The sequence below is a fragment of the Nerophis ophidion genome, linkage group LG03 (genome assembly GCF_033978795.1).
Source record: "Nerophis ophidion isolate RoL-2023_Sa linkage group LG03, RoL_Noph_v1.0, whole genome shotgun sequence".
Classification (NCBI taxonomy): domain Eukaryota; kingdom Metazoa; phylum Chordata; class Actinopteri; order Syngnathiformes; family Syngnathidae; genus Nerophis; species Nerophis ophidion.
Genome location: NC_084613.1, coordinates 9,907,110 through 9,931,300, shown reverse-complemented (window position 1 = coordinate 9,931,300; position 24,191 = coordinate 9,907,110). Strand labels below are relative to the sequence as shown.

The 24,191-nt window shown below is 39.3% G+C and overlaps 1 protein-coding gene across 12 annotated transcripts in view; it reads left to right on the top strand.

The window, feature by feature from the left end:
• LOC133549093 (membrane-associated guanylate kinase, WW and PDZ domain-containing protein 2-like) overlaps window positions 1–24,191 on the top strand; it is a 292,488-nt gene that overhangs the window by 218,581 nt on the left and 49,716 nt on the right. For all 12 annotated transcript variants that reach the window (XM_061894219.1, XM_061894221.1, XM_061894216.1 and 9 more), the window contains exons 10-12: window positions 9,655–10,178; window positions 12,176–12,347; window positions 23,385–23,416. In XM_061894219.1, coding sequence (XP_061750203.1) covers window positions 9,655–10,178; window positions 12,176–12,347; window positions 23,385–23,416 — 728 coding nt within the window. The remainder of the gene's footprint in view (window positions 1–9,654; window positions 10,179–12,175; window positions 12,348–23,384; window positions 23,417–24,191) is intronic.

The following is a 24,191-nucleotide window of genomic DNA, read 5'->3' as shown; positions in this document are numbered from 1 at the left end:
AACCGTCAATATGAAGACTGGTGAACAAGTTAGAACATGAATCCATTGATCCAAAGTACCGTCAATATGAGGACCGGTGAACAAATTAGGACATAAATCCATCCATCCATCCAAAGTACCGGTGCACAAGTTAGGACATTAATCCATCAATCCATCCAAAATACCGTCCATGTGAGGACCAGTGAACAAGTTAGGACATTAATCCATCCATCCATCCAAAGAATCGTCCATATGGTGAACAAGTTAGGACATAAATCCATCCAAAGTACTTTTGAACTTTGCGCCTATAACAATCCGGATGGTTATTTTCCTCTTTGTTCCGGAGGAGACCACGTCCACAGTTTCCAAATATAATTCGAAATGTGGACTCGTCAGACCACATAACACCTTTCCACTTTGCATCAGTCCATCTTAGATGAGCTCTGGCCCAGCGAAGTCGGCGGCGTTCCTGGGTGTTGTTGATAAATGGCTTTCGCTTTGCATAGCAGAGTTTTAACTTGCACTTACAGATGTAGCGACCAACCGTAGTTACTGACAGTGGTTTTATGAAGTGATCCTGAGCCCATGTGGCGATATCCTTTACACACCGATATCGGTTTTTGATGCAGCACCGGCTGAGGGATCAAAGGTCCGTAATATCATCGCTTACGTGCAGTGATTTCTCCAGATTCTCCGAACCTTTTGATGATTTTACAGACCGTAGATGGTAAAATCCCTAAATTCCTTGCAATAGCTCGTTGAGAAATGTTGTCCTAAAACTGTTCGACAATTTGCTTACCAATTGGTGACCTTGTTTGTGAATTACTTAGCATTTCACGGAAGCTGCTTTTTATACCCAATCATGTCACCCACCTGTTCCCAATCAGCATGAACACCTGTGGGATGTTCCACATAAGTGTTTGATGAAAACGCCTCAACTTAATCAGTACTTATTGCCACCTTTCCCAACTTCTTTGTCACGTGTTGCTGGCATCAAATTCTAAAGTTAATGATTATTTGCACACAAAAAAAAATGTTTTATCAGTTTGAACATCAAATATGTTGTCTTTGTAGCATATTCAACCGAATATGGGTTGAAAATGATTTGCAAATCATTGTATTTTGTTTATATTTACATCTAACACAATTTCTCAACTCATATGGAAACGGGGTTTGTATTATTAATGCACATTTTTATATATCTAGAGAGGTTGGTCCTAAAGAGGGAGGCATTATTTGTAGGTCCCAAGAAGTTCAGAAATACACGAGAGAGTGTGTGTGTGTGTGTGTGTGTGTGTGTGTGTGTGTGTGTGTGTGTGTGTGTGTGTGTGTGTGTGTGTGTGTGTGTGTGTGTGTGTGTGTGTGTTGGCAGCAATGTCACAGGGGAGAGCAGCAAGTTGCAGAGAAAGAAAGAGGCCGAGAGGGAGGGGAAAGCTGACAAATCAGGGTAAAAAGTGGAGAAGTGGAAGGAGGGAGAGAGGGGGGGGGGGAAAAAGAGGTGTCGGATGACATGAAAAGATAACGAGACCGTAATTAAGTGCGAGTCGGACAAAAAAGGAACAAAATTGAGATGAAACAGAAAGAGATGCTGGCCAGATAAGAGGGAGCGTGGCGGGCAGAGGGAGCCACATGAAAGTCGGGAAGGAAGAGAGCCTGAAACGAGCAGTTTAGGCAGCGAGCAGCTGGGCGTGAGTCCAGCTCGCAGGGTCAGAGGAGTGCAAGGCTCGCTCTGACTTTGCCCGACCACCATCGCCGTCGTCCAGACCTGCAGACAGAGCTTATTGAAAAATAACCCAAGTCAAACCTGCTCAAGCGATGTCCTTCCTTGATGGTCCTGGGAACCCCCACAACGGCGGGGCGTGCCGGGAGCGACGCCGCAAGCGAGATCAGGTGTGTGGATCGCGCACCTGGACACGATTGACATATCTCCACCTGATGTATCAAAGGGGAGAAGGAGGAGAGAACGTGGCAGAAGGAGTTGGAGAGCACGCATCACCTGCAGCAGTGAAGAAAGAGCGGAAAAGACGGAGAGCAAGACGGCGACGACGACGACGGGGGAGGCTGAAAAGAGACCGAGGAGCGAGCAGTGGAGGAAGGAGCTGGAAAGCGACCAGACCTGCAGATAGAGCTTATTGAAAAATAAACCAAGTCAAACCTGCTCAAGCGATGTCCTTCCTTGATGGTCCTGGGAACCCCCAGAACGGCAGGGCGTGTCGGGAGCGACGCCGCAAGCGAGATCAGGTGTGTGGATCGCGCACCAGGACACGATTGACATATCTCCTCCTGATGTATCAAAGGGGAGAAGGAGGAGAGAATGGGGCAGAAGGAGTTGGAGAGCACGCATCACCTGTAGCAGTGAAGAAAGAGCGGAAAAGACGGAGAGCAAGACGGCGACGACGACGACGGGGGTGGCTGAAAAGAGACCGAGGAGCGAGCAGTGGAGGAAGGAGCTGGAAAGCAATCAGACCTGCAGACAGAGCTTATTGAAAAATAAACCAAATCAAACCTGCTCAAGCGATGTCCTTCCTTGATGGTCCTGGGAACCCCCACAACGGCGGGGCGTGTCGGAAGCGACGCCGCAAGCGAGATCAGGTGTGTGGATCGCGCACCTGTACACGATTGACATATCTCCTCCTGATGTATCAAAGGGGAGAAGGAGGAGAGAACGGGGCAGAAGGAGTTGGAGAGCACGCAGCACCTGTAACAGTGAAGAAAGAGCGGAAAAGACGGAGAGCAAGACGGCGACGACTACTACGGGGGCGGTTGAAAAGAGACCGAGGAGCAAGCAGTGGAGGAAAGAGTTGGAAAGCGACCAGACCTGCAGACAGAGCTTATTGAAAAATAAACCAAGTCAAACCTGCTCAAGCAATGTCCTTCCTTGATGGTCCTGGGAACCCCCATAACGGCGAGAGTCCGTCACATTTGGCGTACGTCGTTCCCGGCACGCTCCGCTTCTCCGCCTCCTGCCCCACTGCTCATTCGCCGGCTCCGCTTCTCCACATACTTATATAGCGCTTTTCTCTAGTGACTCCAAGCGCTTTTACATGGTGAAAACCCAATATCTAGGTTACATTTCAACCAAGACGAAGTGGCTGGTGGAGAGGGAAGTCTGGGCTTCCCTGCTTAGGCTGCTGCACCTGCGACCCAATCGCGGATAAGCGGAAGAAGATGGATGGATGGCATTTAAAACTAGTGTGAGTGGCAATGGGAGCAGGTGGGTAGAGTGTCTTGCCCAAGGACACACCGGCAGTGACGAGTATGGTGGAAGCGGGGGGGATCGAACCTGGAACCCCCAAGTCGCTGGCACGGCCACTCTGCCAAACCGAGCTGTGCCGCCCCTCAGTAACAACATGCGAAACATAAAAACTGGCGAGTTTTCATTTAATTTTAAAATGAAACCTACGAAATTACCAGCAGCTAATTCTCCAGTGACTATTTTTAATTAGGAATATTGAAATACAAACCCCGTTTCCATATTGTCGTATTTTAGGCTTCATAATGCGCCACACATTTTCGATGGGAGACAGGTCTGGACTACAGGCAGGCCAGTTTAGTACCCGCACTCTTTTACTACGAAGCCACGCTGTTGTAACACGTGGCTTGGCATTGTCTGGCTGAAATAAGCAGGGGCGTCCATGATAACGTCGCTTGGATGGCAACTCATGTTGCTCCAAAACCTGTGTGTACCTTTCAGCATTAATGGTGCCTTCACAGATATGTAAGTTACCCATACCTTGAGCACTAATACACCCCCATACCATCACAGATGCTGGCTTCTACACTTTGCGCCTAGAACAATCCGGATGATTCTTTTCCTCTTTGTTCCAGAGGACACGACGTCCACATTTCCCAAAAAACAATTTGAAATGTGGACTCGTCAGACCACAGAACCCTTTTCCACTTTGCATCAGTCCATCTTAGGTGAGCTTGGGCCCAGTGAAGGCGGCGGCGTTTCTGGGTGTTGTTGATAAATGGCTTTGGCTTTGCATAGTATTGTTTTAACTTGCTTTTATAGATGTAGCGACCCACTGTAGTTACGGACGGTGGTTTTCTGAAGTGTTCCTGGGCCCATGTGGTAATATCCTTTACACACTGATGTCAATTTCTGATGCAGTAAGGTCCGTAATGTGCGGTGATTTCTCCAGATTATCTGAACCTTTTGATGATATTACAGACCGTAGATGGTGAAATCCCTAAATTCCTTGCAATAGCTGGTTGAGAAATGTTGTTCTTTAAACTGTCGGACAATTTGCTAACCCATTTGTTGACAAAGTGGTGACCCTCGCCCCCTCCTTGTTTGTGAACGACTGAGCATTTCTTGGAAGCTGCTTTTATACCCAATCATGGCACCCACCTGTTCCCAATTAGCCCGTTCCAAATAAGTGTTTGATGAGCATCCCTCAACTTTCTCAGTCTTTTTTGCCACCTCTGCCAGCTTTTTTTGAATCATGTTGCAAGCATCAAATTCCAAATTAGGTAACATTTGCAAAACAAAACAACGTTTTCCAGTGTGAACATGAAATATCTTATCCTATTCAATTGAATATAAGTTGAAAAGGATTTGCGAATCGTTGTATTCTGTTTTTATTAACCATTTACACAACATGACAACTTCACTGGTTTTGGGGTTTTTGTAGATGCCGGATTGTCTTTTCTAGATGTTTATCGGGCAAAATAACACAGAATTATAAAAATGACGGATTATATCTTGTTCTCTGTTACGGAAAAGTAAAACTGTCAAATAGACCGTATTTCCTTGAATTACCGCCTGCCTAGAATTTCCACCGGGTCAAACTCGTCACGTCACGAGTGACACTTCACCTGTCATCATTTTCAAAATGGAGGAGGCTGATTTCAATCATTCGAAATCGCAAAAAGGGAAGAAGATTAAGAACTATTCAGTAGGATTTAAGGTCCAAGCTATTGAATATGCTAAAAAGAACAGTAATAAGCTATGTTTTATTACTATACCGTAGCTGCGTGTGTCAAATATGAGTCATTAAATGCCTCCTGGTGGTAGAGGGCGCTAGTGATCCTTCTTGCGGCTACTCGGCTGCAGAAGAAGTGACAACAAGCAGCAATCGTTTATTTTTTCCTCTCGCTTACACTTTTAACATGGAGGATTACATATCTAAAATAAAACCGTTTTCTAAACTGGACTTTCAATCAAAGCAGGAGGTCATAAAGGAAGATCTCCATCGAGACAGAGAGACTTTTAAAACTGAAGAAAGATAAGGAAGACTTCTATAAACAAGTTATTGATGCTTTTGATCAGAAGGAGCTGCGCATGGACTTCATTTATAAGTAAAGGTAAGACCATAATAACGTTTGTTTTATTAAATGTGCTTTTCATGATGGTATCCTTTGTCGTGGAAATTTCTTAAAGACGATCCTTTAGTGACAAATAGCTTTAAAATGATTTATTAAAGTAACAAACAAATAATAACAAGCTTTGCAAAGCGAGACCAAACATCCGTTCGTTTCCGCTTGTTCTAACTCCTTTAGAATTTGACATGACAATTATACATGCTCATTTACATACAGTACACCAGTGGAATGAATACCCAAAGTCCTGTGAAAAAGGAGAGGGTGTCGTTTGCCCAGAAGGAGGTGGGGGGGGGGGTCGGTCACTCAGGAAAGGGGAACAATTTAGCTCTGTTGGGGGTCAAGAATAGATGACACATATGCCCAGGTCAACTAAAGTCCTCATGTTACATCAAAGACACAGGAGAGAGAGCTTGATCAATAAACAACTTTTGGCGACCCGTTCAAAGAACGTCATCAATTAAAACGAGTAGAAGTGATTTTGCTATCATACCTTACATCACACTCAAATTTATAAGCGCGGGCCTAAATTTACCGCATGCCTTTGGTAAGCGCCGGAGTGAGAAGAGGTTTTAAATGAATTAGCGCTCCGGCGCCGATTCGAGGAAATACGGTAGTAATATTTAAAAATCTATCATAATAAAGTAATTGAAAACGTAACGGAACATTGTTGAATTCAGCATCATCCCCGGTAAATATTCACGTCGTTGTCCAGTCTTTTGGTGACTTGGGTCTCTGATTTCCTCGTCGCCAAGACGACGCCGTCTTCGGTTCTCGTCCGGTTCCTGGATGTGGGTCGTCACGGTGAATTGAAGTGGCCGTGGAACCTCTCGCTTTTTGAAAACACTCGGAAGACGGAGTAAAAGCAGGAGAAGAACAAGAGTCCTACATGTTTTTCCTTCCACGGAAGGTTTTCTGTGGAGAATAAATGATGATCGCAGGACCAACACAGATAGACAACTTTCACGCTCACATTCACACACCAGGGACCATTTAGTGTTGCTAATCAACCTAACTCCTCAAAAACAACCCCACACCATAATTCCTCCTCCACCAAATTTCACACTCGGTACAATGCAACCTCCGAACTGATTGCCAGATGGAAAAGTGCGATTCATCACTCCAGAGAAGGCGTTTCCACTGCTCTCGAGTTTAGTGGCGACGTGTTTTACACCACTGCATCCCACATTTTGCGTTGTATGGCTTAGATGCAGCCGCTCGGCCATGGAAAGCCATTCTTTGGAGCTCTCTGCGTACTGTGCGTGGGCTCATTGGAAGGTCACTTGAAATTTGGTGTTCTGTAGTTGCAACTATTAGGTTAACTTACTTTTGATTTTAATCATATTCAATAAGTACATCTAACCTACTTACAAGTTGACAGTGCAACAACACACTTAAGTGACAGTGCAACGACACACTTTGTGACAGTGCAACAACACACTTTTTTACAGTGCAACGACACACTTTGTGACAGTGCAACAACACACTTTGTGACACTGCAACAACACACTTTGTGACACTGCAGCACCACACTTAAGTGACAGTGCAGCAACACACTTAAGTGACAGTGCAACAACACACATAAGTGACAGTGCAACACAAACTTTGTGACACTACAACAACACACTTAAGTGACAGTTCAACAACACACTTAAGTGACAGTGCAGCAACACACCTTGTGACACTGCAGCACCACACTTAAGTGACAGTGCAGCAACACACTTAAGTGACAGTGCAACAACACACATAAGTGACAGTGCAACACAAACTTTGTGACACTACAACAACACACTTAAGTGACAGTTCAACAACACACTTAAGTGACAGTGCAGCAACACACTTTGTGACACTGCAGCACCACACTTAAGTGACAGTGCAGCAACACACTTAAGTGACAGTGCAACAACACACAAGTGACAGTGCAACACAAACTTTGTGACACTACAACAACACACTTAAGTGACAGTGCAACAACAAAGTTTGTGACAGTGCAACAACACACTTAGGTGACAGTGCAACAACACACTTTTTGACAGTGCAACAACACACTTAAGTGACAGCGCAGCAACACACTTTGTGACACTGCAGCAACACACTTAATAGACAGTGCAGCAACACACTTAAGTGACAGTGCAACAAGACACATAAGTGACAGTGCAACGACACACTTTCCGACACTACAACAACACACTTAAGTGACAGTTCAACAACACACTTAAGTGACAGCGCAGCAACACACTTTGTGACACTGCAGCAACACACTTAATAGACAGTGCAGCAACACACTTAAGTGACAGTGCAACAAGACACTTTCCGACACTACAACAACACACTTAAGTGACAGTGCAACAACAAAGTTTGTGACAATGCAACGACACACTTAAGTGACAGTGCAACAACAAAGTTTGTGACAGTGCAACGACACACTTTGTTACTCTACAAAAACACACTTAAGTGACAGTGCAAAAACACACATTGTGATAGTGCAGTGACACACTTTGTGACACTACAACAACACACTTAAGTGACAGTGCAACAACACACATAAGTGACAGTGCAACGACACACTTTGTGACACTACAACAACACACTTATGTGACAGTGCAACAACACACTTTTTTACAGTGCAACGACACACTTTGTGACAGTGCAACAACACACTTTGTGACAGTGAAACAACACACTTAAGTGACAGTTCAACAACACACTTAAGTGACAGTGCAGCAACACACTTTGTGACACTGCAGCAACACACTTAAGTGACAGTGCAGCAACACACTTAAGTGACAGTGCAACAACACACATAAGTGACAGTGCAACGCAAACTTTGTGACACTACAACAACACACTTAAGTGACAGTGCAACAACAAAGCTTGTGACAGTGCAATGACACACTTAGGTCACAGTGCAACAACACACTTTTTGACAGTGCAACAACACACTTAAGTGACAGTGCAGCAACACACTTTGTGACACTGCAGCAACACACTTAATAGACAGTGCAGCAACACACTTAAGTGACAGTGCAACAAGACACATAAGTGACAGTGCAACGACACACTTTGTGACACTACAACAACACACTTAAGTGACAGTGCAACAACAAAGTTTGTGACAGTGCAACGACACACTTTGTTACACTACAACAACACACTTAAGTGACAGTGCAACAACACAGTTTGTGACAGTGCAACAACACACTTAAGTGACAGTGCAACAACACACATAAGTGACAGTGCAAAAACAGACTTTGTTACAGTGCAACGACACATTTTGTGACAGTGCAACAACACACTTTGTGACAGTGGAAAAACACACTTAAGTGACAGTTCAACAACACACTTAAGTGACAGTGCAACAACACACATAAGTGGCAATGCAACGCAAACTTTGTGACACTACAACAACACACTTAAGTGACAGTGCAACAACAAAGTTTGTGACAGTGCAATCACACACTTTGTGACAGTGCAAAGACACACTTTGTTACAGTACAACAACACACTTAATGACAGTGCAACAACACACTTTGTGACACTACAACAACACACTTAAGTGACAGTGCAACAACACAGTTTGTGACAGTGCAACAACACACTTAAGTGACAGTGCAACAACACACTTTGTGATAGTGCAGCGACACACTTTGTGAAACTACAACAACACACACTTAAGTGACAGTGCAACAACACACTTTGTGACAGTGCAACAACACACTTTGTGACAGTGCAACAACACACTTTGTGACAGTGCAACAACACACTTTGCGACAGTGCAACGACACACTTTGTGACAGTGCAACAACACACTTTGCGATAGTGCAACAACACACTCTGCGACAGTGCAACAACACACTTTGTGACAGTGCAACAACACACTTAAGTGATAGTGCAACAACACTCTTTGTGACAATGCAACAACACACTTTGTGACAGTGCAACAACACACTTAAGTGACACTGCAACAACACTTAAGTGACAGTGGAATAACACACTTTGTGGCAGTGCAAAAACCCACTTTGTGCAACAACACACTTTGTGACAGTGCAACAACACACTTTGTGACAGTGCAACAACACACTCATCACTCTCAGTTTACGTGGCCTACCACTTGGTTGCTGTTGTTCCCAAACTCTTCCATTCTCTTATAATAAAGCCCAAGGTTGACTTGGGAATATTTAAGAGTGAGGAAATTTCACGACCGGATTTGTTGCACAGGTGGCATGCTAAGACAGTTCCACGCTGGAAATCACTGAAAGCGGCCCCATTCTTTCACATTATTAAAGTTTAAAAGGTTGTTGAGGTTTGTATGAAGTATAAAATATTATCGCGTGCGTCTTGCCTCCGCAGGCGACGTCATCGTGTACGTGAACGACATCTGCGTGCTGGGCACCACCCACGCCGACGTGGTCAAGCTCTTCCAGTCGGTGCCCATCGGTCAGAGCGTGACTCTGGTGCTCTGCCGAGGTTACCCCCTGCCCTTCGACCCCGAGGACCCCAACGCCGCCAGCGCCTCCATGACGCCCATCGGGATGGAGCACCGCCCCCTGGTGGTGAACGGCCGCGGCAGCTACGACCCCTACCTGGAGTATTTGTCCCTCAGCTCCCAGCTCCCGGCTCAGGCCCTGGCCCAGGCCGGGGTCTCCCACCCGGGGGACACGCACCTGGACGGCTCGTCCCTGCCGCCCACCACGCCCGGTTCCTCCTCCGCGCTCACGCCCCACGACGACAACGTGTCCATGGCCTCCTCGGGGCCGGCGGGCGGCGGCGGGGGGGCGACGACGGCGGAGCTGCTGACCGTCACCATGGTGAAAGGAGCGGAGGGCTTCGGCTTCACCATCGCCGACAGTCCCACGGGTCAGAGGGTCAAACAGGTATGGGGCGAGTTAACCTTTTGAGGGTTTTCATGGACACGTGTGCACATGCTGTAAGTACGCTGGTGGTTGAGTTGTTGACCACTCCTCTTCACAAAATTGGTGCAGCTCAGCTGACATGGACTTGTTTCTTCAGCATTGTCCACACGTTTAAGTCAGGACTTTGGTGTGTGTGTGTGTGTGTGTGTGTGTGTGTGCGTGCGTGCGTGCATGTGTGTGTGTGTGTGTGTGTTGTATATACATATGTATATGTATGTATGTGTGTGTGTATATATATATATATATATATATATATATATATATCCTTCCGCCCAATTGTAGCTGAGATAGGCGCCAGCGCCCCCCCGCGACCCCGAAAGGGAATAAGCAGTAGAAAATGGATGGATATATATATATATATATATATATATATATATATATATACATTTGTATATAGATAGATATACACATGTTAGATACAGTATATATACTGTATACATACATAGTCACTATGTATATATGTATGTATATAAATACATGTGTTTATGTGTGTATATATATATATATGTATACATGTATGTATGTATGTATACATACATTTGTATATGGATATATGTACATATGTGTATATATGTACAGTATGTATATATATGTATTTATATATATATATGTGTGTATATATATATATATGTATTTATATGTGTACATGGGTATGTGTATGTATGTATATATGTATATTTATGTCTTTATATATATATATGTGTATATGTATGTAGATGTATTTATATATATGCATATATATGTATATGTGAATGTATATATATATACGTATGTATACATACATTTACAATATATATATGTATGTATGTATGTATGTATGTATGTATATATCTATGTATATATATGTATGTATTTATATATGTACATATGTGTATATATGTATGTATATATGTGGATTTATGTATTTATATATGTATATGTATGTATGTGTATATATGTATTTATGTGTGTGTATACATGTATATATGAATGTATATATATATATGCATATGTATACATACATTTACAGTGTATATGTATGTATGTATATAGATAGATATACACACGTTAGATATATATACTTTATACATATAGTCACTGTGTATATATGTATGCATATACAGTACATACATATGTGTGTATATATGTATGTATGTATATATATATGGACATATGTGTATATATGTATGTATATATGTATATTTATATATATGTATTTATATATATATGTGTATGTATGTATCTATGAATGTATATATATGCATATGTATACATACATCTACAGTATATATGTATGTGTGTATATAGATAGATATACACACAGATATATATATACTCTATACATATAGTCACTGTGTATATATATGGATGTATATACAGTATATACATATGTATGTATGTATATATGTATACATACTTTGACATAAATGGATATATATTTGTATATGAGTATATATGTATGTATATATGTATTTGTATATGTATATATATGTATTTATATATGTACGGTATATATGCATATCTATATATGTATACATACATTTTTATATACGTATGTATGTATTTAGATAGATGGATGGATAGATGGATAGACACATGTTAGTGACTAAAATAAATAGTTGCACCATTAGATATTTGAATTAAATGACTAAGATGCAGTACCTAAAATTAGATCAACTAGGCGCGGCCCCCTCTGCTGCCCACTGCTCCCCTCACCTGCCAGCGGGTGATCAAGGGTGTGTGTGTGTGTGTGTGTGACTATCATTGCTTCTTGAACTTTCTTTTTAACATTAGTTGCATACCTTCAGGCAGACATTTTATTTTTATTCAATGAGAATTCCAAGAAAAGGTCTCAGAATGAATAATAAATAAATACAACAGTATTTAGTATCGTGAACGCCAACAGTTCATCTTCTCCCTCCAAGTCATGTGACCGGAGGAGGCGGAGTCACAAGCTAAGCGAAGACCTGTGCTCGCAGGTGCTGGACGCGGGCTCGCAGGGGGCGGCGTCGGGTCTGATCGAGGGCGACCTGATCCTGGAGGTCAACCAGCAGCCGGTGGCGGCGGCGGGACACGGACGTGTGGTGGAGATGTTGAAGGAATGTCCGGTCGGCGCCGAGGCCACGCTGCTCATTCAGAGAGCAGCGGCAGGTCAGAGTTCTCATCTTGTTGCTTCCACTGCTTGTTCACACGCACAAAGGTCAAAGGTGAGAGGACGGTCCAGGGAGAGACAGGTGGACTGTTCTTCGCTTTTCAGCCCGAGACTTGTCCACCTGAAGACTTGTAGGGTTGTCTAAAGTCACAGTGAGGAACATGTTTCTAAGTCATTTCCAATATATCTTCGTATTTTTAAATAATAATTCCTCATTTTTTAAGGTAAGGAGGAAATAAAACCAAAGTTTCTATCAAACCAACATTTTTTTTGTAAGTCAGAAATGGTCGTGTAAAAATATTAGAGATTTTTAAGATATACAAAAAAATGTTATATGGGATATTTTAAGTAATAATAAATAATAATAATAATAATAATAATAGATTTTATTTGTAAAAAAACCAACACTTTATATTGAGAAAACAACCTCAAAGTGCTAGTGTATTTAAAAAAATAAAAATAACATAAGAAATTTAGATAAATAAAAATAATAAAAAGATAATAAAACTAAATAAAAAAAAAAATAGAACAGCCTAATAGCTAGAACTAGTATGCATATATCTATAAAAAAGTATAATAATCTTTCATTTTCTATGATTTATGTTTTTGAACCATCCAAAAAAATGTGAAGTATGATTGTCAAAGTACTCAAGAAAGAAAAAATAATAATAAAATAAAAAATTAAATATATATATATCTATATATATATATGGATATATATATATTTATATATATATATATATATACACATATATATATACATACATATATATATGAATATATACAGTATATATACATATATATGTATGTATATATATATATACATATATATATGAATATATATATGTGTGTGTGTGTGTATTTTTACATATATATATATATATATGTATATATAAATATATATACACATACATATATGTGTGTGTAGTGTGATTAGGTGGTGACTTGTCCAGGGTGTACTTTCCCTTCCGCCCGAATGCAGCTGAGATAGGCTTCAGCAACCCCAAAAGAGACAAGCGGTAGAAAATGGATGGATGGATGGATATATATATATATATATATATATATATATATATATATATATATATATATATGTATGTATGTATATATATATATATATATATACATACATATATATATATATATATGTATATATATATATATATATATATATATATATATATATATATATATATATATATGTATATATATATATATATATAGTCATTGTCAAAAGTTTACATACACTTGTAAAGAACATAACGTCACGGCTGTCTTGCGTTTCCAATCATTTCTACGACTCTTATTTTTTTGTAATAGAATGATTGGAGCACATACTTGTTGGTCACTAAAAAACATTCATGAAGTTTGGTTCTTTTATGAATTTATTATGGCTCTACTGAAAATGTGAGCAAATGTGCTGGGTCAAAAGTATACATACAGCAACCGTAAGTCGATAATGCTTCTCTTTCTCTTTTAGACAGACAGGGCTTTGAACGCACCGCAAAATTGAGCTAACATTCCGCTAAAAGCTAATTAGCCTTCACCTGAAGGACTGCGATGCGAGCGAGCTGCCGCTTATGTTTCTAGAACATCAACGGGCTCATAGTGATGTTACTAGTCGTTGACTGGGAGGTGTTTATCATCATTTGGGGAGAGTCCGCTCAATATGCTCACCTGCTAAACACTTTCCTGCTAACCTGAACCGTCTCTCCTCTCTGCCTGCTTCTGCAATCATAAATGAATATTTCAGCACATACACAATGTTGACATCTATATTCAAACTGCACTGACATCCAACAAAAGTCCAGACTGCTCGAAAAACAATGACTACCAATGCAAAGTTAGCAGCTGAAATGGTGGGAATTAAAGATTCCCTAAACTTTATGTCAAGGGAACTCAGTGAAGTGGTAGAACAACAGAGGAAACTGACAGGCCTCATGGAGGAGATCAGGCAGCTAAAGGCTATCATCCAACACAAGAATGAACGGATTGAGCTCTTAGAACAAAGAGTGGATGATTTGGAACAGTATTCCAGAGCTGATGACCTTGTGGTCACCGGCTTGGAGACCAGGCATCGGAGTTATGCCCGGGTTGCTGGCCCACCTGATGACAAGCATGGTGAGGATGCACCATCTGAGGAGCTTGACACCTTGGAGCAACAAGTGGTACGCTACATGAAGAGTAAACATATTCCTCTGGAGAGTCAGCACATATCAGCATGTCACATTATTCCAAGTAAGGACAAAAAAAACAAGCCTAAAGTCATCATCACGTTTGCAAATAGAAAGCACAAAGTGGACATTTTGAAGGCAGCTAAAAAACTTAAAGGCACTGGAGTTTATCTAAATGAGCACCTGACAAAGAAAAATGCGGAAATTGCTTGGACAGGCCGGATCCTCAAAAAGCTAAATAAAATCCAATCGACCTGGACCAGGAATGGAAAAGTTTTCATCCGGACAAACGGACCACCAGAACAAGCCAAAGTGATTGTGATGAGAACAATGAAAGACCTGGATCAGTACAAATGAACATAGTGAGTGCATTTTTCATTTTCTTTTTTTTCTTTTTTTGCTTGATAATTGGATCTCCTGTAAGGAACTCATGACTCTTTCTTTCAAGACTAAAGCCCTATCAAGTGTTGATTACACAGAACGTGGCACATTTGATTTTCAGAATGAAGTGGATCCAGAGACTCATTTATTTAAGCATGTTAAGGATTCTTGCCAGTATTATACTGAGGAACAACTTGATGACGCAAGCATAGAAAATACATTTTCTTTGATTCATTTTAATTGTAGAAGTCTACCAAAACACTTTGCTAAAATCAAAGATGTTTTAGAGTCCCTTAAAGGTAGATTTAAAGTCATTGCTTTATCTGAAACATGGATAAAGAAAGACAAGGAGGTTGATCTGAAATTAAAGGACTATGATCTGTATGTCACTAACAGAGACAATAGGACTGGAGGAGGGGTGGCCCTCTATATATATAATGAACTTAAATGCAGACCAGTTAAATGTATGACAATGGCCATAAATGATTTACTGGAGTGTGTAGCTGTTGAGATAGAATTACAACAAAACAGAAACATTGTTGTTGCATGTGTATATAGAAAACCAGGATCAAAAGTGGAAACCTTCATGGATAAATTAGAGGAAATGATTAATGGTTTAAATAAAAATAAAACTATTGTAATTTGTGGAGATTATAATATTGATCTTCTAAAGGAGGATTCACATAAACAAACATCAGATTTTTTAGAGATATTATATGAAAAAGGGCTGTACCCATTAATTACAAAGCCTAGCAGAATAACCACAACTAGTGCAACCTTAATAGACAATATCTTTACAAATGTTTTAGGGATTCACATCACTACTGGGTTAGTGATAAATGACATAAGTGATCATCTGCCTATATTTGCAATATTTGACTATCAATTCCCTAAAAGAACATACTATCAAATACTTAAGAGGAAAAGAAGTGTCAACCATATTAACAACTTTAGGGATGACCTATTAAAACAAGAGTGGAAAGAGGTGTACACAGACGATATAAATACTGCCTATGATTCTTTTCTTAAACATTATATTACTCTGTATAACAAGCATTGTCCTGAGGTTCCATGCAGATCTAAACAAAGGCAAAATAATGCACCTTGGATGACAAACAGTTTGAAAAATGCATGTAAAAAGAAAAATAGACTTTATAAGGAGTTTATCAAATCAAGAACAGAGAATGCTGAAAAACGATATAAAAACTACAAAAACAAGTTGACCAATATATTGAGACAAGCAAAAAGGGAATATTACAAAAGAATGTTGCATGAAAATAAAAATAACATAAAGGCTACATGGAATATTTTAAATAAAGCAATAGGGAATAGGACAAGGCGAACAGAACTACCTAGATGTTTTAAAAAAGATAATATGTTAATTGAAAACAAAGATGAAATTGTCAATGAATTGAATCAATTCTTTGTAAATGTAGGACCTAGCTTAGCAAACAAAATACCTAGAGCTAATGATCAATCAGGGGATGTCTGGAAAAGGGAAAATAGGGTTATGCAGTCAATGTTTCTTAGTGAAGTGACTGAGAATGAAATATTATCTGTGGTTTACAAACTAAAAAACAAGACCTCAATAGACAATGAGGGCATTGACATGAGTATAATAAAAAACACAATTGATTGCATCATTAAACCATTGCATTATATAATTAATTGTTCTTTTAAAGTAGGAGTTTTCCCAGACAGTATGAAAACTGCTAAGGTTATACCTATATTTAAAACCGGAAATAAACATACATTTGGTAATTATAGACCAGTATCTCTCTTATCCCAATTTTCAAAAGTGCTTGAAAAACTGTTTGTTAATAAATTAGACTGTTTTATTGAAAAACATAAATTATTAAATGAAAATCAGTATGGATTTCGATCAAACAGGTCTACGAGCTTGGCCATCATGAACATTATTGAAGAGATTACAACTGCAGTTGATCAAAATAAATACACAATAGGAGTGTTCCTTGATTTAAAGAAGGCATTTGACACTGTAGATCATCAAATTCTCATTTCTAAATTATATACTTATGGAGTCAGAGGAGTTGCACTGGACTGGTTAACCAGTTATTTACATCAACGACAGCAATATGTTGAGATCGATGATCATAGGTCAGAATGTATGAATATTGAATGTGGAATTCCACAAGGTTCGATTTTAGGACCCAAACTTTTTACTTTATATATAAATGATATTTGTGAGGTTTCGAAAATTTTACAGTGCGTATTATTCGCAGACGATACAAATTTATACTGTTCAGGAGATGACTTGAACATTTTAGCCAATAATATTAAAGAGGAAATGGTTAAACTAAAATTGTGGTTTGATATAAATAAATTATTTTTTAAATTTGGAAAAGACTAAGTATATGGTATTCGGTAATAAAAGAAAGATGGAAGTTAGTTTATCCATAAACAATGTGAAAATTGAGAAGGTGTCTGAAATCAGATTTCTTGGGGTCATCTTAGATGAAAAGTTGACATGGAAAGCTCATATAATGCATGTGAAAAATAAGGTATCTAAAAGTTTATTTATTTTGAACAAGGTTAAATATAGTTTTCCATACAACACAATGAGAATGTTATATTGCTCAATTATTCTACCTTATTTCAATTATTGTGCAGAAATATGGGGAAATACATATCATAGCAACATAATGCCTTTATTTCTTTCACAGAAAAGAGCAATTCGAATCATTTTTAAAGTAGGATATAGAGACCACACAAATCCACTCTTCATTAGGTCAGGATTACTAAAACTAAAAGACATTGTAGAATTGAATACACTATTAATGATGTTCAAAGCGAGAAATAAAGTTCTTCCGAAGGACATACAAAAGTTATTTGTGTTCACATCTGAAGATGAAAACCACAGAAGGCCGTACGACTTTAAACATCCAAGAGTGCGAACAAATTTGAAACAAATGTGCTTGTCTGTTGTTGGTGTGAAAGCATGGAATTCTCTAAACAAAGACTTAAAAAGCTGTAAGAATATATTTGTTTTTAAAAAGAGTTACAAAAAGAGAAAACTGAAATTATATCAAACTGAGTTTTGATTTAGATTGGACGTGTCATTGTGAAAGTGCTTAAAGGAAAATGCAAAAGTTTGTTGGAGTTTGGGTGTTGGTGGAGGGAACGGTTATAAAGTCATCAAAAATAATTGGTGTTAAAAAGGGGGCAGATAAATATAAGAATATTATTCTTCCATCTGCTCCTTTCTGATCATGGAAATGTATAAGAAAGAAAAACAAAAAAGAAACAATGATAGTGTCAATTGTACGTGGCTTGTAAATATGCATTTTCATGAAAGGAATAAAAATAAATGATGATGATGATGATGATATTTTGATTAACAATCATAAATGAATCTTGCAGCACATACACAATGTTGACATCAACATTCCAACAATGGTAAACAATGATAAACAATCCAGAATATGTCAAGTGGTCAATAAGGTCAAGTGAAATAACTTAGTTGTTAAATGTAGGTCGATAATGCTTCTCTTTCTCTTTTACACTTCTCTTTCTCTTTTACACAGACAGGGCTTTGCTGTCTGTATCACACACACGCACACATCGCAAAATTGAGCTAACATTCCGCTAAAAGCTAATTAGCCTTCACCTGAAGGACCGCGAGTGAGCTGAGCTGACGCTTATGTTTCTAGAAGGTCAACGGGCTCATAGTGATGCTACTAGTCGTTGACTGGGAGGTGTTTATCATCATTTGGGGAGAGTCCGCTGCATTATGCTCACCTGCTAAACACTTTCCTGCTAACCTGCACCGTCTCTCCTCTCTGCCTGCCTCTGCAATCATAAATGAATCTTTCAGCACGTACACAATGTTGACATCTATAGTTATATTTTGATAAACTATCATAAATTAATCTTTCAGCACGTACACAATGTTGACATCAACATTCCAACAATGGTAAACAATGATAAACAATCCAGAATATGTCAAGTGGTCAATAATGTCAAGTGAAATAACTTAGTTGTTAAATGTAGGTCGATAATGGTTCTCTTTCTCTTTTAGACAGACAGGGCTTTGCTGTCTGTATCACACACACGCACGCGCCGCAAAATTGAGCTAACATTCCGCTAAAAGCTAATTAGCCTTCACCTGAAGGACCGCGAGCGAGCTAAGCTGCCGCTTATGTTTCTAGAAGGTCAACGGGCTCATAGTGATGTTACTAGTAGTTGACTGGGAGGTGTTTATCATCATTTGGGGAGAGTCCGCTACAATAATGTTGACTGGACCAACAACACCCCAAGTAATGACGTCTACGGTCTAGCCTTTGCGACGCTTCCGGGCTGCGTCACGTGTTCAATTTCCTCCGGCTTGCGGTCAGGTCCACGAAGTGAAGAAAAGAAGAGGAAAAAAAACGGACAGAATGTTAAATTTATGAAGCAAATGTTTTTTTATTCATCCTGTGCTTGTGTGTTGCTGTGGGTGGATTTACTTCCTGCTCAGGGAGAAGTCTTGTTTTTTTGTTATTTTTTAAAACACTGAGCTACCGTAACCTGAATTATAGAACACTGTGGTCGACTTTATTTTTAGACGCCGCTTTAAATATGCAGTGAATTTCAGCAATAAAAGGTTTTTTGGGGATACACGTTAGGTATTATATTTTGTACAACACCTCAAAAGCAGCGAAGTTGTCACGTTGTGTAAATGGTAAATAAAAACAGAATATAATTAATTGAATAGACCGTGTTTTCCTGACTATAAGGCGCACTTAAAAAAAAACATTTTTTCCCCCTCAAAACTCGACTTTGCACCTTATAACCCGGTGTGCCCAATGTACGGAATAATTCTGGTTATGCTTACCGACCTCAAAGCAATTTTATTTGCTACGTGGTTTAATGAAAAGTGTAATCAGTAGATGGAAGCCACACATAAGAGACACGTGTAGACAGCAATATGACTCAAGTAACACTTTGTGACAGTGCAACAACACACTTAAGTGACAGTGCAACAACACACTTTGTGACAGTGCAGCAACTTACTTAAGTGACAGTGCAGCAACACACTTAAGTGACAGTGCAACAACACACTTTGTGACACTGCAGCAACACACTTAAGTGACAGTGCAACAACACACTTTGTGACCGTGCAGCAACACACTTAAGTGACAGTGCAGCAACACACTTAAGTGACAGTGCAACAACATACTTAAGTGACAGTGCAACAACACACTTAAGTGACACTGCAGCAACACACTTTGTGACACAGCAGCAACACACTTAAGTGACAGTGCAACAACACACTTTGTGACACTGCAGCAACACATTTAAGTGACAGTGCAACAACACACTTTGTGACACTGCAGCAACATACTTAAGTGACAGTGCAACAACACACTTTGTGACACTGCAGCAACACACTTAAGTGACTGTGCAGAAACACACTTAAGTGACTGTGCAGCAACACACTTAAGTGACAGTGCAGCAACACACTTAAGTGACAGTGCAACAACACACTTTAGTAACAGTGAAAGAACACACTTTCTGACACTGCCACAACACACTTTGTGACAGTGCAACTACACATTTAAGTGACAGTGCAGCAACACACTTAAGTGACACTGCAGCAACACACTTTGTGACACAGCAGCAACACACTTAAGTGACAGTGCAGCAACACACTTTGTGACACTGCAGCAACACACTTAAGTGACAGTGCAACAACACACTTTGTGACACAACAACGACACACTTTGTGACAGTGCAACAACACTCTTAAGTGACAGTGCAACAACGCACTTTGTGACACAACAACGACACACTTTGTGACAGTGCACCAACACACTTTGTGACACTGCAACAACACACTTTGTGACACAACAACGACACACTTTGTGGCAGTGCAACAACAGACTTTGTGACACTGCAACAACACACTTTGTGCAACAACACACTTTGTGACAGTGCAATGACACACTTTGTAACACTGCAACAACACACTTTGTGCAACAACACACTTTGTGACAGTGCAACAACACACTTTGTGCAACAACATATTTTGTGACACTGCAACAGCACACTTTGTGCAACAACACACTTTGTGACATTGCAACAACACACTTTGTGAGACTGCAACAACACACTTTGTGACAGTGCAACAACACACTTTGTGACACTGCAACAACACACTTTGTGACACTGCAACAACACACTTTGTGACACTGCAACAACACACTTTGTGCAACAACATACTTTGTGACACTGCAACAACACACTTTGTGATAGTGCAACAACACACTTTGTGCAACAACATACTTTGTGACACTGCAACAACACACTTTGTGACTGTGCAACAACACACTTTGTACAACAACACACTTTGTGACATTGCAACAACACACTATGTGCAACAACACACAATGTGACAGTGTAACAGCACACTTTGTGACAGTGCAACAACAGGCTTTGTGCAACAACACACTTTGTGACAGTACAACAACACACTTTGTGACACTGCAACAACACACTTTTTGCAACAACACACTTATGTGACAGTGCAACAACTCTGATGAGGAACATGTCACAGAGCGGTGCATCAGTGGAATATTGTGGTGTGTGTGTGTGTGTGTGTGTGTGTGTGTGTGTGTGTGTGTGTGTGTGTGTGTGTGTGTGTGTGTGTACAAGGGTGTCAGACCTTCCCTGCATGTGTCTTTCACCTCCAATACGGGCGTTCTTCCAGAGTGTTGAACAGGTCTGCCAAGTCCAGCTGTGAGAGTGAGAGTCACCAGGATGACTGCCAAGTCACAACACATAACACCACACAATCTACCACAACATAACATAACACAATGTGACACAACATAACATAACACAATGTAACACAACATAACATAACACAATATAACACAACATAACACAATGTAACACAACACATTGTAAAACAACACAATGTAACACAATGTAACACAACGTAACACAACATAACGCAACACAACATAACATAACACAATGTAACACAACATAACACAACACAACGTAACACAACATGACACAATGTAACATATCACAATGTAACACAACACAACGTAACACAACACAACGTAACACAACATGACACAATGTAACACATCACATTGTAACACAACACAACGTAACACAACATGACACAATGTAACACAACCCAACATAACACAACGTAACACAACGTAACACAACACGACACAATGTAACACATCACATTGTAACACAACACGACACAATGTAACACATAACATTGTAACACAACATGACACAATGTAACACATCACAATGCAACACATAACAATATAACACATCACAATGTAACAAAACACAACATGACACAACACAACGCAATGTAACACATCACATTGTAACACAACACAATGTAACATAACACAATGTAACACATAACATTGTAACACAACATGACACAATGTAACATATCACAATGCAACACATAACAATGTAACACATCACAATGTAACACAACATGACACAACACAACGCAATGTAACACATCACATTGTAACACAACACGACACAATGTAACACATAACATTGTAACACAACATGACACAATGTAACACATCACAATGCAACACATAACAATATAACACATCACAATGTAACAAAACACAACATGACACAACACAACGCAATGTAACACATCACATTGTAACACAACACAATGTAACATAACACAATGTAACACATAACATTGTAACACAACATGACACAATGTAACATATCACAATGCAACACATAACAATGTAACACATCACAATGTAACACAACATGACACAACACAACGCAATGTAACACATCACATTGTAACACAACGTAACACAACACAATGTAACACAACACAATGTAACACAACACAACACAATGTAACACATCACATTGTAACACAACACAACGTAACACAACATCCTTACAAGATTTTCCTCCTAAAATCATCTTTTAAAATGAATTTATAGACATAAAATTATATTTTTAAATCATAAAATCACTGTCTTTCTCAGTCTAAAGGATTTTCTCATATTATTACAACTTCATTCACACACAATAAAACATTTTATTCGTACTTTAGTTGTTTATATTCTGATTTTATACTCATTATTCAACAGTGTATTTCTCATATAATTAAAAAGGTTTTTTTTCTAAGATAAAAATGTTTTTCCCTACAATTTTTTCCTCCTAAAATCCTCTTCTAATATGAATTCATAACCGTAAAATATATCTTTTAAATCAATTAGTTTTTCTCAGTCTAAAGGATTTCGTCCTAGTATTACAACTTTATTCTTACTTAATAAAACATTTCATTTGTACTGTAGTTGTTTATCTTCTGATTTTATACTCAATATTCAACATTTTATTTATCATAGAATTAAGGCGTTTTTTTTTCGAAGATAAAAATGTTTTTCCTTAGAAGTTTTTTCTCCCAAAAAATGTGAGAATTGTCCGTAACGATGTGTTTTTCCTGCTCAGGTCACATCTCTCCGTGGAAGGCCTCCAAACAGGTATGATGACAACGTTTTAATACCTTTTTGTTTCGCTAGTAACTGTACGCCAGGGGTCACCAACCAGGTAGCCCGTAAGGACCAGATGAGTCGCCCGCTGGCCTGTTCTAAAAATAGCTCAAATAGCAGCACTTACCAGTGAGCTGCATCAATTTTTCAAATTGTATTTATTTACTAGCAAGCTGGTCTCACTTTGCTCGACATTTTTAATTCTAAGAGAGACGAAACTCAAATAGAATTTGAAAATCCAAGAAAATATTTGAAAGACTTGGTCTTCACTTGTTGAAATAAATTCATTTATTTTTTTACTTTGCTTCTTATAACTTTCAGAAAGACAATTTTAGAGAAAAAATACAACCTTAAAAATGATTTTAGGATTTTTAAACACATATACCTTTTCACCTTTCCTCTTCTTTCCTGACAATTTAAATCAATGTTCAAGTACATTTATTTTTTTATTGTAAAGAATAATAAAAACATTTTAATTTAATTCTTCATTTTAGCTTCTGTTTTTTCCCACGAAGAATAGTTTGTTTGTGTTTTAGTTTCTCCTCTGTGTGTTTAGTATTTCCTGTCCTTAGCGCTCTTCCTGTTTGTCTCCCTGAGTGCTTTGTTTCCCCTCAGCTGTGGCTGATTGGCACCTGGCCACACCTGGTGTCAATCAGCCAGATCCTATTTTACCTCCTTTGTTCCTCCAGTCAGTGCTGGATTTTTGTCGCTCTTGTGTCGTTGCTACCTGTCGTGTCGTGTCGATGTCGTCATTACAGCTACTACT